We start from the raw sequence: 17774 nt of genomic DNA, 5'->3' as shown, positions 1-17774 counted from the left end.
AGGTAGACTGAAGAAATCGGTTACGCTCTGTACTATCTGATAAGCTTGACACACACTCTAGAACAATACCTATCGCATTCATTCTACGTCTGAAGATTTTAACTTTATGTATTTGAAAAAGTGATATTATAGACGGTTTGAAAGCAACATACATGTTACTGCACACGCACGCTTTTGTGCCCTAAACTTAACTTCCACTACACATCCGCAAAGAATAGAGTCCCTGTCGATTATTTCTGATAACAAGCAAAAGAAAAAACAAGGAAATGACATTAGCTAGCAAGTTAAAAAGTATGTCTAGCCAGTATTATTTTGGGTTACAAGTAGAAGAACCGTTATTTGGCTAAACTTAAATGTGACAAAATTACACGACCCATTCAACAATATTTTTATTTAATCAAATTTACATACAATTAAATTCATTATGCGACAGTTCTTTCTGGTTCTCGAATCTGATTGGCTTAGAGCCATGAGATATTCCACCAGTATCACCACGGTTTCTGATTAATCTACTTGTGCCGTCGAACTGTTGTATAAATCAAATAGCATCTAGTTATACTGTTAGCCACTAGCCTGACCGATCAACGAAGCGGAAGTCAACTTCAGGCCAGGCGTGTGCATCCGATGAACCCGTTTATAGAGTAAATGTAACTTTTCGTTAATGAAGCAGAACCTCCAAACACTGTTAATGTTGGTTGGTTTCTTTGTGCTTGTGGATGAACTATAGCACATGGCGGGTTCAGCGTGTTCTGTGCTCGAAAGGGAAGTGGTGTGTATGCGGTTGCGTGTGTGAGAACGTTTCTAGATCCAGATGACCAGAGGCAGAGGAGAGGAACATTGCGATCCCACATGCAGCTGAACTCTGGTATTTCACAGGAGATGTTGGTGTGTGTGCGGTATCAGCAGTCTAATTAAAGCTCTCTGGGTATCTATTATTGTCAGGGCGTTGTTGCATCCTTTCCTTCTTGCTTACTTCCAGTCTGTCTGTCACAGCTGGTTCGTTTCGGATTATATTAACAGTTGTGACTTTCTTCGCAAAGGTACGAGGTGTAACGATTAACATGACCGTACCCCGTAATTCTCCTCTTTCACTACATTCCCATGTGTTCACATGTTGGCGTCCGTTTTAAGCACATTTTAATTAGCGCTTTTGCTAAGGCGTGCATTGCTATTAGTGCTTCCCATGTAAACAAACCAACTGGTGGATGAATAAACTTGTACCTTTTCGGAAATTAAATACGATTATTTGGCTCCGACCTATCCTAGTGTTTTCAAAGTAATTTGTCTGTCATCGCTGAAAGTGAAATGTTCCCACGAAGCCGATCAGAACATATTCGCGGTTTAATATGCGTAAAGAAGGACTTCAAACCTATTAAAATGCACAGTGGGCGGGGCTACCCAGAACAATGTGAAGAAAATAGAAACAAACGACCAACTAAATGTCTTGTCATGCGCCACTTGTCGCGGTCACGGCTGGTTAGGACAAAAAGTCTGATTAGCACGGAAGAGGTTTAAGTGATTTATTGGTTGCAGCTTTGTAGCGTTGCGCTTCAGCAGGACACAGTGTATTATGTTATTATTGTCAGTGTTGTTTATAATGTTGCTATATATCATTATTATAATATATTGTTGAGTTTGTGGTTTGCTAATGTTGTAACATGCATCTGCTCTCGCTGTAAACCGTTTGTCTCTTTGGCTTCATGTTATTTAAGGTCGGAGTCTTGGCACAACAGACATCTATGAGGGGAACTCCAGGCCTGAGGTTCTGAAAGTTTTGAACTAGTAAACGCAGAAAACATTTAAGTCTGGGTCCCAATCAAAAGTCAGAATGCGTAGAAAGAGTTGGTAAGGGCCTTTAAAAACATGCGGATGCTTCTCAGCATCCCTGACACGCAATGTATAACAACATCCCTGCTTCTCATTAAAACACTAGTGTTTACACTTCCTTAAAGGGGTAGTTCACCCGAAAATGGAAATTCTTTCATCATTTACTCACCCTCATGTCATTCCAAGTGTGCAGAACACAAAAGAAGACATTTTTAACACCATTGACTTCCATTGTATGGACACAAAATGACTAAGACATTTCTCAGAATGTCTTTGTGTTCCACAGAAAAATAGCAAAAAAGAGTTTTGAATGACTTGAGGGTGAATAAATGATGCCAGAATTTTTATATGGGGGAAACACAGAAGAAGATATTTTGTAGAACGTTGGTAACCAAACAACACTGACACCCATTGACTTTCATTGTATGGACACAAAACCATTTCTCAAAATGTCTTCTTTTGTGGTCCACTGAGTCATACTTTTATGGTACTAATATCGTGTACATATGTGTTCACTTTGAGCTTTTGTTGGGTAGAGAAGTGAAGATTCTTTGGAAGACCTCCATTTGTACACTTTAAACAAAAGATCGAAGATCAAATGATTTAGCCGACCTGAATTATAAACTGTTATATAATTGAAATATTTTCACTATGATTTGTCAGATGGTTTTGCTGTAAGCGTCTCCACTTTTGGCTTCAAAGTTAGCTTCGTAGTCCTGAGGAACATTTTTGAAGTGCATTACGTTCACTAAGAAACATGGAAAAGTATAGTCATGAAACTTTTTTTAAGCTTTCCACAAATTCCTCAAGAAAGGCTTTCATTTTGCGACTCAAAAACCCCCACAGACTATCACAAATTGTTTGTTAGAGGAAAGCATCCTGTTCGTGAGTTTGTGTTATGGAGACCGTGTGCATGACCCTGGCGTGGCATTCGCTGGCGGAAGCGTTGCCAGATATGTTGCGTAAATTCTTCTCTCAACCCCTCCTCACAGACCCACTCACTCATCTGGGACGTCTGTGTTTGTCCTACCACTTGTTTTGCAAGATGAAACGGCAGTAAATCAAGAGTCTGAGTCAAATGGTTCTCATGTGTTTCCACATTGGTCTGGTACATGCTTTCTCCGGCAGAGCTCTTCATTTTCATGTCTCTACTTTCTGGTGGTTGCTTGTCCCCTGGGCTTCTTCTTTGTTTACTGACAAACTTTGTTACCAGTATTGTTTCTATAATGAGTCTCTGCAATTGTAATCCCAGAGTTGTCATTATCTGTTTGAGAAAAACATCCGCCCTCACTTGCACAGCGTGACGAAGATCAGACTTTGTTGATAAATTGAAACGAAACCTCATATTCCAAACCCATATGATTTTCTTTGTAATATTAAATATTGAATTCCAATTTAATAACAGTGATGGTGACCAAAAAATATATAATGACTTGCATTTTCATAGTTCATCTATTTACTCATTCTCATGTCGTTTCAAACTTGTATAACTTTCTTTTTTCTGCAGAACACAAAAGAAAATATTTTGAAGAATGTTGGTACCTGAACAACATTGACCCCTAATGACTTCCATTGTATGGTCACATGAGACCGTTCTCAAAATATCTTCTATTGTGTTCTACAGAAGACAGAGTCATACACAGGTTTTCAACACCATGACATGAGTGTGAATAAATGATTACTGATTTCAATTTTTGGGTGAACTGTTCCTTTAAGAACAAGTATCGATCGTGAGTTATATGTAGGGTTGGGAATCGAAAATCAATTCCAATTTGGAATCGGAATCGAAAGGCTAGGAATCGGATACTTGAGATTAAAATTTGAATTCCTCTTATCAATTTCTGTGTGCATATTTTCAGAGAAGTACATGCGTTGCATGATCTGCTGATATCTCAATAAAAACCCTTATGAAAATTATCGATATTTTTTACTATAGTAAGCATAGTTTAGCTATAGAATTTGCATTAAAGCACATGAATCACAAATTAACCATAGTTGCGTTATAGTAACTGCAGTTTAACCATGATGTAGTTCAACTATGATAATACAAATTGTAATAAATCAGAAAAGGTGTGTTTCTATGTGTAAATATACACAAAACGGTGCTCATAAATATATAAATATATTTAGCAAACAAGTCAATAAGCAGGCTGAATGACCATACATGTTGATATCTAAATGTTTTACTTCAACTGTGAAATCGAAACTGGGAATCGATAAGAATCGAAATCGATAAGCAGAATCGGAATTGGAATCGATAAAATTGAAACGATTCCCAACCCTAGTTATATGCACCTCAACAGGCCCCTGTCACCATTTACCTTCATTATATGAAATTCTGCTAAATTTCCTATTTGTTCCAGAAGGAAAAAAGAAAATTATACAGGTTTGGAATGACATGAGGGTGAGGAAATGATGTCAGATGTTTCACTTTTGGCTGAATTGTTCCTTTAAGACGGCCATTTGCTTTTCATTCGTAAGACTTTTTGCAATAGTCACCTTTGGCTTGCTCTCTGGGGGCTCCTGAACATTAAAGCATAAACTCGTAAGTTCACTACGGCCTAAGACATTTAAACACTGAGACATTGTTACACAGTAAAATCGCCAGTGTTAAAAAAAGTCAAATGAACACTCACAGTGTATAAATAATCCACACTCTCAAAGTGTGGATTATATAAACACTGTGGGAGTTAATTTGACCCTTTTTAACACTGGCGATTTTGCTGTGTACATTTCTGTAAAGCTGCTTTGAAATGATATTTATTTTGAGAGCTGGCACGCAAATATTCATGACTTAGTTGTGCCGTTAGCATGTTTCTAACGCTTCTGATGAATTAGCTGCCATTTTCCAGACATGAGCGATACAATACCTCGCCGCGACGCGGCTCTTTAAGGCAACAGTACAATGAGCTTTCCCTTATTAAACGCCTCCGTCCTTATAAAGGTAGGGTAATATAGTCTCTCGCTTTCACCTGGAGGTGAGCGGCGCATTAAATATTAATTAAAAGTCACATCAGCCTTTCTGGTCTTCAGGCGCAGACGAAAGCCATAAGTAACTTTATAACCTCCATCGTGGATGGAAGGGAGGCAGCGGGAGGGGAATATGTTAAGAGAGGAACATGAGGGAGATTCATCTGTTGTGTAGATGCGTTCGTGCGTCTGTGATTGTGTTGTGTGAATAGGGCTTGTGTGAGCGAGGGGGAGAGCATGAACACAAGGGTGCTCTGATGAGGGTGCACGGGGAGTTTTCCAGTTGCAGATGAACCAAGATGAATTTTCAGTGTTTAATGAATTCGCAGGGGTTTAAAGCCTGAATCCACCTCCCCTTGTTTACGGGTTCCCGGTAGGGAATGTATTGATGTATTGATAAACATCCCATCACTAGGGTTTTAATGAAGAAGAGATTTAAATACTTTGAGTTAGCGTCAAACTTTTTAATTGAGCTCATAGCAAGCATAGCCCACAGTCACATACGAAAGCTGCCTGTGTTTTATGTGCGGCGTAGAAATGTATTTCATCTGGCTAGCTTTCATTTCATTGCTTTTTTATTCTAGGTAAGAATCAGACATGGCCAAAAGGAAAAATCAATGCAAGATACTGTATGTTGTGGCCTGTTAACTCCATGAATGATAACTACTGTACTGTACTGTACAATATGAGATTACTATATAGCAAGAACTGTATGAAAGTCCACACCAATGGTATTTCATCTGTTTGGTACGTCTAGTTGTGTTGTGGACTTCGCTACTCTCTTATAGGGATAGTACACTCAAAAATAAAAATTCATTCACCTTTAATTCCAAACCTGTATGACGTTCTTTCTTCTGCAGAACACAAAAGAAGATATTTTGAAGAACGTTAACCAAACAACATCGGACCCCATTGATTTCCATTGTATGGACATTTCTCAAAATATCTTCTTTTGTGTTCCACAGGGGAAGAAAGGGATTTGAATGACATGAGGGTGAATAAATGATTTTAATTTTAAGAGGAACTATATTTTCTTTTCTTCAAATTTGTTGTGTTTCTTTGTAGAAAGTTATATACAGTAGTTATCTTTGTAGTTATCATTAACATCCTTGATTTGAATGGGTCCTTAGTGTAGTGGTAGCTTTGCCAATCATTTAAATTAGGTTTAAAGTTGATGGTATGTTATGTAGATATGCTTACGTAGATGAAATATTTGGGGCACCCATGCTTTGAAATCGATTTGAGTTGAATGTTTTTCTTTGTCCTCTGCAGGTATGGAAAAATAGTGTCGACAAAGGCAATCCTGGACAAAAACACCAACCAGTGCAAAGGTGAGTAACACTCTCAATATTAGCTTGCATTAAAAACATGGCACAGCGTTCACTCTATGTGTAACTAATAAACTTGTCAGCTGCTTTTGAAAGACTAAAATTGGTTAGGAAATGATTTGGATAATCTTTAGAGGCAGAAACATGTTTGCGTGATCGTGTGAGAAGTCTGCACAGCCGGATCAGACGCTAGCGTGACAAACAGGGTTAGCGACTGCAAGAAAAAGCAGAACTCCTCCTGTGTTGATTTACAAAGTCCGGGCCCGGTCGCTGGGGTTTAAAATAGCCATGGGGGCGAGGGAAGCGTCCGGCTGAAACTGATGATTTAGCAGACAGTGTCTTTTCAGGAAACACTGTAAATAAACAACCCGGCTTCCTACACGATCTGCCAAGCCAGGTCCCGTTCTTCTGCGGTTCCATCCGTACGAATCGGCGTGTCTGTTTCTGTATGACGCTTTCCCTCGGAGGGCTTATTTAAAACATGCTAACGTGAGCATCGACGTACACGTGACATGGTGGGGCTGTTTAGGAAGCGGAGGAAACCACTCCAGGCTTAAGAAGACTTCCTCTTCCTGAAGTTAACTGCCCTCTTACTCTGCCAGGTTTCTCCACCCTGATGGGCTTCCAGCCAGGACTTATGAAAACCAGGAGAACCTGCTTTATTCGCAGCTCACCTTTTGTCAAGCTTGACTGAATTGTCCACATCTACATACGTTCGTCCTGTTTCCTTCCCTGGCTTGTGTTTGTTGCACCGGATGTGCAGCTTTTAGATGTTGATCAAACCCTATTGCAATTACACGGCTATCTGTCGTACATTAACCCCGTACGATAGACCATGTAAACCATCGAGGATGCTTGGTCTATTTGCTTCTGAATTCCGCATGTCAAGGTCATTCATAGGTTATTCGTAAAACCTTTCATTCTTTTCTGAAGTACATACGTATATTGTACGCTTTGTGTTAATCTACTGCTGGAGGGATTCTGCCTAACGGTAATTACGAACTTGTTTGCGCCAAAAAAGCACATTTTAGTTTAAGACAGCTGTTTTTCCTCTTGTCCTCAACTACACATGGAGTGGGTGGGCGTTAGCGGGCGATGGAGAAGGGTGCGTTTAATTTCTCTTTGGCTCAATCACGAGCCTCTCATTAGCTCTGAAGTGAGTGTAAATATTTGTCTGTTGTACGAGACAGCAGTACGATGACAAGTTCTCTCTTTCACTCTCCTTCCTTTTCAGAATGGAATTATCTGCAGATACAGTGTGTGTGTCTGAATCTTTTTCCCACAGTTGATACATGAGAGAGCGAGAGAGAGAGAGAGAGAGAGAGAGAGAGGTCATGTGGGGTGTTTTGATGGAATGAAAGTGAAAACAGAATATGTGCACTCATTCGAGGCGTATTTGTATTTATGGATTTAATTACCCAAGGCTTCCAAAACACTGCCAGCCGAAACCCCAATGTGCGTGATGTATGTCGTACACACAAACACAGACCTTTATCTATCACCTCTGTGCCGGGCTCCGTCTGAGGTCTGTTCCGGTACTGGGCGTCACATTGTTAATAAGAATTGATCCCTGCATTCTTTGACATGGAGTCTCGTTCTTATCCCGCTTCCTGATGCCTGCTGTTTAACTCTCTTGGTCAGTGACCTCAGGAATGCTCGTAGCTTTCTCTCTAACCAAAAGTGTTCCTCTTTCTGGATCAAGAACCGTCTACTGGAAATCCTTTTTCACACACACGCTCTGTTTTCTTAGGCTTATGAAACATCTGCAGTCTTTGGAACATCTGGCGGGCTGAGTTCTACGCTGTAGAGATCTTGCTCTCTCTTTCTCACTTACACGTTCTGTGGGCGGCTTCAAAGCGGATGGCGTGTTGGTCTGTACATGTGAGGTGTGTGCGCGGAAACGAACACATATGTTTGGCATATATAGAGCCTCTGGCTTGAACCCTTCACGGGCTCTCAAAAGCTCTACTTTCTACCATGTGTGGTTACAAATGTCAGTCAGGCTTTGAGCGGGTGTGTTTAGAGTTTGGAGAAGCTTATGGTCAGAATGCATCCGCTGAATGAAGACACGGTCCCTCAATAGGGCCTCAGATGTAGCCTACTGAGGGTCTGAGAACACTTCTGTCACTCACTGGTAAGCTCCTGAACCTAATGTTGGTCAATGAAGGAAGAAAGACAAGTATCAATGTCAAATAAGTGACAATAATTACACAATGTGTATACTGTGGGAGATAAGATCATGAAAATTTGCAAGATAAAAATGATTTAAACTTTTTTGTACAATTTGTTATTATTGTTTGTTTTGGACTTTGTGTAAACATCTGTTATGTGAAACGGGTGAAACATGTCTATTATTATCTATATATATAGCCACGAAAAAAATTAAGAGACCATTCCAAATTTCCATTTCATCAGCATTTCTAGATGTAATGTGGTCATTCCAGTCCAGTGTTTGTTGAATTTCAACAAAATCAAACCTCAGGAGGGACATAAAGTCATCCAACAGCAACGTGAAAGACTGACAGCATGACAAGACGCATGAAAACTGGGATAAAAATTGAGGTTATCACATACTTTTTTAACGTTTCTTAAATACACGTAACAAATATTACTGTTGTAATGCTTTAAAATGAATATGAACTTTCTTTGCAGTATTTAAGTTCTGAAAAATTATACAGAGCATCTGTTATTTTGACCTGTTTTTCAAGTTTTCCTTTTCTGCAAATAAAAGCAAACAGAAACAATATTTTTTTTATATATATTTGAAATTTGGGAGAAATATTGTTTGTACACTCTAAGAAGAAAAGGTTCAAAATGAACCTTTTGAGGTTCCTGGAGATTGCAACTGTGGGGGAACCTTAAATGTTCATTTTTGAACCTTTTTAAAAAGGTTCCAATTGGAACTCTCTCTTAAAAGTGCATTAAAGAACTAGCAGAGTTCCTTTTGGAACCCCTTTGTAGTCACCATTTCAGTAGTATTATTATTACTATTGTTACAACCCGTTCTCACTCCCGACTCGTCACATATTTACGCTCAGTCAGCGCCCCTCGGCATCACTTTTGGACGCGCAGGGTACCCCTTTGGCGTCGTTTTTCGACGAACAGGGAACTGCGTTGCTGTTAGCTAAATGCTCCAGACCGAGATGCGTGCAATTCTTAGCATTTCATAATTATTTATGGTTTTAATATTTTGTAGCACCTAACCCCACCCTCACCCTAACTATTTCTCAACCATATAAAACACAACACGCGAATAAAAGTCACAGGTATTTATTGCACAAACTGACCAAAAGTATTACGAACAACTCGTTTCGCAGAACTTTTCGCACTGAAGCCATACGATAACTTTACATGAAGATGCCGTGCGTGTCCGTGAATGCATGAAGTCGGCTCCCATTCAAAAGATAAACCGGAACAGCTAGATGCAGTCGGTCGCGGGAGCCAATACGTTTCACGTTCAAAGCCAACGAAATGACAAGAACGTTCACGAGACACGGGAGAGCCAATGGAATCGAAGATGACTTAACTTCCTCTGGCGGCAATTTTTGGATGTCGTTGTTCACCGGATTTGAGATTTAAGGCGGACGGTGATGGCTTTCTCATCTGTTCCTCATAAAAATCAATCGTTTCGCGTTGGTACCCTTGGAATATCTGCATTTTTGAACGACATTGTGACTGCTTGTATCTTGTGTTTTATAGTACGATAAATAAACTGTTACATTACTTGCTCAAACTGCCTGAATAGCGTCATGGAAACGCAATTATCCTGGCCATTAAACTTAAATTAAACATCATCATTGCAAATTATATCTAATATACATTTTCACAATGATGGTAAAATTTGCATTCCCTTCACGTCAAAAAACGACGCTAAAGGAGTAACGTTACTCTGCGCGTTCAAAAGTGACGCCGAAGGGCGCTGACCGAGCGTAAATATGTGACGAGTCGGGAGTGAGGATGTGTTGGTTTTGTATGTAAGTGAACGGTGAATTTGTCAGTCAGTAACATTCTTCCTAACATCAGCCATAAACAGAGAGAAAGTCCATGAACTGATGTATGCAGTGCAGAGCTGTGTAAATCCCAGTCGTATGATCCTTCAACACAGTCTGTTTTTTGAAAAAGTGCAATAATAAGTAATACAAATACAACACTAAGAAATGACCTTTTGCCCATCAGCTGCCACACTGCACTGATGCAGGCTTCACTGACACCTGAGAGAAAGAAAAACAGACAAATTCATAAAATAACAATTAACTTTAACATCTTCGACTCAGAGCTTAATGATATCTCACACAGTAGAGGGATATGTATCATCAGTAAACATCAAGATGCCACAGCCTGAGGTAATGATAAGGATCAGTCATTCATGTTCATATTGCTGTTATTGTGTATTGCCCAAAGATTTGGACAAATTTTATTTTGATGTTTTAGAATCATTGTTTCAAGAAACTATAATAAATACATCCCCTTAAAACCGACCAAAAATACTGAATAGAGAGAGAGGCAAGAAACCTGCATATAAATAATATGTTATTTACCTGTGATGGTAATCCAGATCATTGAGGAAAACTTGCTCAGGGTCTTGCACGGACAAATTCTGCAGCACAGCCAAACCGGTGTATGGCCTACTAAATGCAAAATGTTCATGTAAATATACCTTTATACTAATACAGAATAGCAAACCACTTTACTCAGATCTCTACACAAGTTCACCATCGTAGACTTGATGTTTGCATACCGTACAGTGGGCTTTAAAAGTGCAGAGCAGGAGACGGCACAAATGCATAACATGGGTGGACACAGATCTGTGTAACTCATTTGTGTTATGTTGTGTCCTCTGCAGTACTCCTTCAGGCCACAAGACTTTCTCAATCAAATGTTTTATTCACAGATTATGCATTTATCAATTTATATCAAACATTACCTGTAGCGTGTTCCTTGTGGTTAGGCATAAATGGAGATCAAGGATTATCCGTTCATTTAAATGATGTAGGCTTTTGACTCTTTGTACAGGTTGTGGGTCCACATTAATGGCAACATGACAGTAGAGAGACACATCTGGAAAACCACAAATTCAACAGAAAACACATGGAATGATTAAAAGCTATACAGTAATATACCACAGTAAACTTGATCAAGAAATCATTGGTTTCAGCTAAATATTCAGTCTTGTCATGTAAATAATCATAATTAAGATTAAACAAACATTCACACTTAAAGGGATACAGTACTTCACCCAAAAGTGAAAATTCTCTCATCAATTACTCACCCTCTGATTGTTCCAAACCTGTATACATTTCTTTCTTCTGCTGGAAGATATTTGGAAGAATGTCAGATCCCATCCTCTACTGACACCCATAGTATTTATTTTCCTTACTATGGCAGTAAATGGGGGATGAGATCCGACATTCTTCCAAATATCTTCCTGTGTGTTCAACAAAACAAAGAAATGTATACATGTTTGGAACAATCCGAGGGTGAGTAAATGATGACAGAACTTTAAGTTAAGCATCCCTTTAAGACAGACTACTGCTGACTTAATGCAGTTGACCAACACAGAATGCATTAAAATATTAAGTTATGAAGTTTAGATTTATACTTGACAGAATAAATTATATTAAATAATAATAAAAAAATATATATTAAATTTAATTAAATAAATCAGCAGATGTTTACCTAAATAAACTGCTTGTTGTGCCTTGCAGACTACAGTTACCAACTTTGGCTGTTCAATAAGAAAACACAATTCTTTTAACGTTAAGCACATAAATCTTCATTAATATTCAGTACTTACGCGCTGATTGTTGTCCATATTTGGTTGCTAGAAATGCGCTTCATCCATTTTGCAGGTGCGTTGTCTCCTGATATATGTTTATCTTTTTCTCTACTTAAAAGAAAGTGAATGGGTGAAATAATTAACACAAATGTTGCCTTTGTAGCACTATACATCTCTCTTTATAACTTTTTCACTGTCCTAAATAGAAAAAAGGTCACTTTGAAATCGGTTAACTAACAGAGCTTCAGTCTGTATTTTAATGTACAGTAACCACGTCTTAACTTTAATGTTACATTTCATTTGTTTTATTTTCATGTTTTCATAAAGGCCATAGTAATTTTGTTAAGTCTTACCTCAGATATTCGAGCATTTCATCTCAGTTCCTGCGCTTGCGCAGCAGAGTTTGTAACGTTTTTTTGAGCTGGGCCACGGGCGCGAGAGACATTTGAACGCAAGACTTAAAAAAAAAAAATCCCACTTCCGACCTCGCAGCGTTCCAGTCAAATACTTGACAGTTTCGCATAAGTTAGCTCCTCGCTAATGTCACTGCAAGCATTTTGGATCATGTAACGCGTCTCCGTGCGCTCGTGCTTGATTGATCTGCCCTGAGTTCATAGGTCGTATGTCCGACTATGAGCGCAGTTTCCGATGTTATTTCCAAGTAGTATTTGGGAAGAAGCATTCCGAGTTTGCTTGAACGCAGCACTGGCTCTTGAACTCATAAGTCTATGTCATTTTTGATGTTTGAAATAAATTAAAACGATTGGAGATGTTTTTCTCTGTGTTTTTCATGGGTAAATGACATGTTTATTGTTTGAGATGGTGGTGTCCTACTCTCAAATTGTTTGTGTATTTAAATGTTTTATATATTAATCTTTAAATATGACTAATGTAAATGTAAACTAAAGTAGGCTAAAATTATGACAATAAAATGATATTAATAATAACAACAATAACAATAACATCAACAACTAAACAGCAGAAAATCTAGTCCATCTCAGAAAAGGTTCAAAAAGTAACCGTGGTAACAGGCTAAAAATCACTTCTAACAGTATACCAAATAACAAAGGGTTACTTATAGAACTTATAAGTTCAACTTTTAACCTTTTTGATTATTAGAAGTTCATATTTGAACTTTAAAGTTCTTTTTCTAGCTCTAAAGGTTCAATCTCTTCTAAGAGTGTTAGTTCACACAATGAAAGAAAGTTTTGATTAACTTTCCTAAATCCAAACCTATAAATGGTCAATTCAGAAAAATATTTTGAAATGGCCTCTTATTATTTTCGCGGCTGTATTTTATAATATTTTGTTTCGTAATCATATGTAATTTTTTAAATATATTTCAATAATAATGTTTCCCAAAATTTTAAGATGATAGCAAAACTATATGTAAACACGTGTAATGTGAAATAGCTTATTTACAGTATGGCAGTATAAAATAAAACACATGGCAATTTCTATGATGTTTTTAGTAACGTTTTGATGTAACGACTCTGCAGGGGGCATGTAAAATTGTATACTGTATGTAGGCCTATGCATGCTTTATGTATGTACTATGTATATTTATAATTATTAACACTACCGTCACTTCATTTTTCATTTTGATTTCCTGTAAAGGAAGTCACAGATCATCTTCTCTCTCTGTCTGCCAACGAAATGTTTGGAAACGGAGTGAAAGCAGGAGGGGTGAGGTCAGGCCAAATCTTCCTTTGTCCTGTTACTGAGGAAATAGTTGACAAGCTGAGCCTTGAACAAAATGGCTGTTTCCTGTCGCCCCATGCGTGCACACACACAAGCGGCTGTGCTCCGACATGCACATTCTCTTGTGTCTCCACGATCCGCATGATAAGACAAATAACGGAGCTGTCTCGTTTTGTCCCACACATCTGAAATCTGATAAACGTGTCAGATAACGTCTGATTAATGTCCTATAAAGAATTCTTCACTTTTGGCAAAGTGTGTGTTGTAACGTGTATAAATAACTGACTCTTATCTGCGTGTGTGTAGGTTATGGCTTTGTGGATTTTGACAGTCCGGCGGCGGCGCAGAAAGCTGTAGCATCCCTGAAGGCGAGTGGCGTACAGGCACAGATGGCAAAGGTAAGCCGGGCTTTACGCCGTGTCCTAAACAGGCACGTTGTGACTAGCATCAAGTATTATTTCAGTTTTCTCTGAGACCAAAATATTGTGTGAAGTCATTTCCGCTAGAACATTTGATGTTTATGTGGAGCACGATTTTTGACCAGTGAGATTTTAGTGTGGGCGGAGCTTTGCAGTGGAGAAAAGTACAAATATAAACCAAAGGACTGGTCCTAGACCGAACCAATGCTTTTAAGTTTCTAATGATACTGGTTTCATTTGATTCTGGTGAGTACGATGATAATGAAGATGTCGAATATTGTTGTCAGGGTGCTAAACATCTGTGCAGGAAGTATATATATACGATACACAGGAAGTGGTAGAAATAAACTTGCGTAGCTGGATGTCCAGCGTGTGCATGCAGACGCACGCACCGTTGTTTAAAGCATCTGTCCTCTAATATTCATAAGCTTGCGTGCTGTCAGGATGCAGATGGTTTGTGTATCTGAAATCCCATTTAAATGCATGCCTGTCAGAGCTCTGTGCAACACAGCAGGCCTCATATGAAACAGACAGGTCATCTTACAGTGACGGGGGGAGAGAAGAGAGAGAGAGAGAGAGAGAGAGAGATTTAGCACACTAGCATGTACACTTGGGTTACACAGTTTACCACGATCTCTGTTGTGCTCAGTTTACAAACTAAAACAGTTGTTCCGAACTGCATTTAATTAGTAGGAAGATCTGATAATGATTTTGGAGGCTCCGTGTAGGCCCTGTTCCAGAACTCTGTGATCCTAGCCAGCATATTAAGGCATCTTAGGTTTGCTCTAGACAGGAAAGCTGCTCCAAAAGCTAGACAACATAATTATTCTGCCTTCTAAGAACACTTCTGTTGAAGCTGCAACCCGTAATGCTTTTTGGGGGGGGGTTAAAAAAGGAAATGTACAGTTGTTGTACAAGAACTGAAAAAAATCAGTGCTCAAGGTGTCTGCTTTCTTTACTTCAATTTACAACTGTAAGCTTATAATAATTATTTCTAATTTGAGCTGTTGGTCTAATTTTGTGGGATAATACTGTTTAGTCGTCATTTGATGTCAACCAACATGAAAAAAACTACGTGAAGTAATCTGCAATTTTATTCAACATGCCAATATGGAGGCAAAAGTTACAGATTGCAGCTTTGACCAGAATTTAAGGCAGCATTGCATCCTTCATCAGTTAGTCAAACCTCAATAATAAAAATAAAATTAAAAAAAAGACAGACGCTGGCAAATGAGTCAATATACGTAACATCTAAATGTTACTTTTAACTCAACTTGTGTTGTCACTTTCATTTATTAAACACAAAATCAACACAAAATGTTTTAACATTACACATTATGTGTTTTACACAAACAGTGTGTTAATAATTATAGGGCTGTCAATAGATTACATTTTTAATCGCAATTAATCGCACCCTTTTCGTGTGTTTAACTGTGATTAATCGCACACGTATAGTGAAATTAAACATACACTATTGATTTTGTTTAACATGTTTATTTTAGTGCTGTCAATCGATTAAATAAACGAACTAACTAATCACACACATCATTTATGTTTTTAAATAAACAACTTTTACATTCTAATAATTTCACATTTTATCTCCAAATTAATGTAGAAACAACACATTTCTTTAACAGCATTATTTTATGAATGAATACAGGTACATATACAGAGGGTAGGAAACACTTTACAGTCTTTACTGTTAAATACATGAAATACAGAAGAATCCTCATTAAAGCTACAAATCACATTGATTTCTTCTTTTCTTTTGATCTTTGATGAACATTAGTGACAGGAGTCACAGCAGCACGTTTAAGAACGCGGCCCCTGCCGCTCTAAGCAGGTCTAATGCGCTTCCTATTTTCACTAATCTTTGCATTCATTTAAGACTTTATTTAACTCTAGACAAATTAAAAAACTTAAAAATACTAGACAAAATGTGCTTTCTGGCATAATATTGTGTTTTTGTTCATTCAAGCTCGAAAGAGAAGTTAATACTGGTGCTGTGCTGTCGAACAGATTCTGACGCAGCTTTTAGCCCGTGTGTACACCAGAATTGACCGCTGTCGCGTTTGCGTTGAGCCGCGTGTTCATGTGTGTCAATACAACCATTTCAAGTAAATAGCCTAAATAGTTTAAAGGCCTTTATATGAATAAGAGCGTGATTATATAATGTAACGCTAAACAATGATAATGGCGTTAAATATTTTTAACGCGTAAATCTGAAAAAATGAATCGCATGCGTTAACGTGTTAACGTTGACAGCCCTATAATGAATACATCCTTTTTTGAGAGTAGTGCTTCCCAAATACTGTATTATGAGATTTTAGTTAGTGAGGATAAACTAGATTTTGGAACAGAGCATTTATTTTAGAAATCTAAACATTTGCAAGCTTTGAGTTTAATGAAAAAGAAAAAAGAAAGCACCTGGATTTGGGATTAGCTCATAGCGTGAACCATTAACAGTTTCTACTCATTGCTACCCACTTCATTAAAACAGTCAGAGCTGATATTCACTCTCTTTCCTCTCTGTCTAAATATGAATTTCACGGAAATAGCTGCATAATCTAAACGTCCAAAATTGTTTTGAAATTATAATTTGACTGTGCTGTGTTGATTTAGAACTGCTGAGGCCTTCCCGAAGCATAGAAACTAAACTGTTCTTCAGAGGAATTTACGCTGTGGACCACGGCCACATACATCTTTTTAACAACAAGAGAAGGGCAATTAAAAGAACTAAATCGCCTGGCTTAAGGCTCATTAAATTAAACAGGAGTGCAATCAAAGATTTTCCCTCTGCCCTATTAAACCTGTTTTCATTAAGAATTCTCTCACTTTAACAATGCCTCCAAGCAGCAAAACCAGACTCTTATAGTTATTTTGCCAGTGTATCCAGCTTCCATGAGTCGCTCGTGTAGTTGTCAATGCTTATTTTAGAAAAGAGATTGACAGATATGCATTCGAGAGTTTGGGTCAAAGTACGACCCATGTGTGTTGTAGAGAGTTATGGGAAGGTATGAAAGGATACGTGAAAATGCAAAGCAGTGTTTTCGTCTAAAGATACAAATACACCCGCCTGTGTTATTCATGTTCACCTTTAGATATTCAAAGACTATTACAAATGTAATGCCTTGCACTGAAAGTACCTCGCAGAATGCTTTAGTGCCCTGAAATATTTATAAGCAGATATCAACCACAGAGTGGTATGAATTGAAATGGTTTTTGCAAATGTAAGAAAAAAATATTGAATGAAGGTGTCAGTATTATCAACATTGCTTGATGTTAGTGCATGGCATTAATGGAAGATGTCACAGAATGTACAAATTCATGGCCTCATTGGTGCCATTAATGCAGAATTTCTGCATTATTTTGTCTTTTTTCTACTGTATTTCACTTTCTTTGTTCCTCTTATTGGTTCTGAGTTAATTCCTCTTTTAGTTTATTATTGCACATCACATTCATCTCAATTGGTTAACAATATCTTGCCGGGAATAAATAGCTTTTCCTTCTTCCCTAAACCGTAGTTGTGAGCAAGGTGAGCGTTTTAAGTGGATTTGTTTGTTTTTCAGGCACTTTTATTTCGTTTTGGAGCTCATAAAATGATTATGTGGAAAGTATTCAAACTTTCTGTCCCTTTTATTCGTGTTTGTTGTGCCTAATTTTTCCTGCTGTGATGTTGTGATTGTTTCTCATTGTCTCTACATGCAGTTTTAAGAACTTCTGTTACCACTTAAAAGGATAATAATGTCCTTT

The 17774-nt window shown here is 38.0% G+C and overlaps 1 protein-coding gene across 7 annotated transcripts in view; it reads left to right on the top strand.

Annotated features, from left to right (window-relative positions):
• rbms3 (RNA binding motif, single stranded interacting protein) overlaps positions 1-17774 on the top strand; it is a 128873-nt gene that overhangs the window by 34383 nt on the left and 76716 nt on the right. For all 7 annotated transcript variants that reach the window (XM_057339185.1, XM_057339183.1, XM_057339184.1 and 4 more), the window contains 2 exons: positions 6070-6128; positions 13909-14000. In XM_057339185.1, coding sequence (XP_057195168.1) covers positions 6070-6128; positions 13909-14000 — 151 coding nt within the window. The remainder of the gene's footprint in view (positions 1-6069; positions 6129-13908; positions 14001-17774) is intronic.

The sequence above is a fragment of the Triplophysa rosa genome, linkage group LG8, assembly GCF_024868665.1.
Source record: "Triplophysa rosa linkage group LG8, Trosa_1v2, whole genome shotgun sequence".
In the NCBI taxonomy this organism is placed as follows: Eukaryota; Metazoa; Chordata; class Actinopteri; order Cypriniformes; family Nemacheilidae; genus Triplophysa; species Triplophysa rosa.
This window is presented reverse-complemented; position numbering and strand designations above follow the sequence as displayed.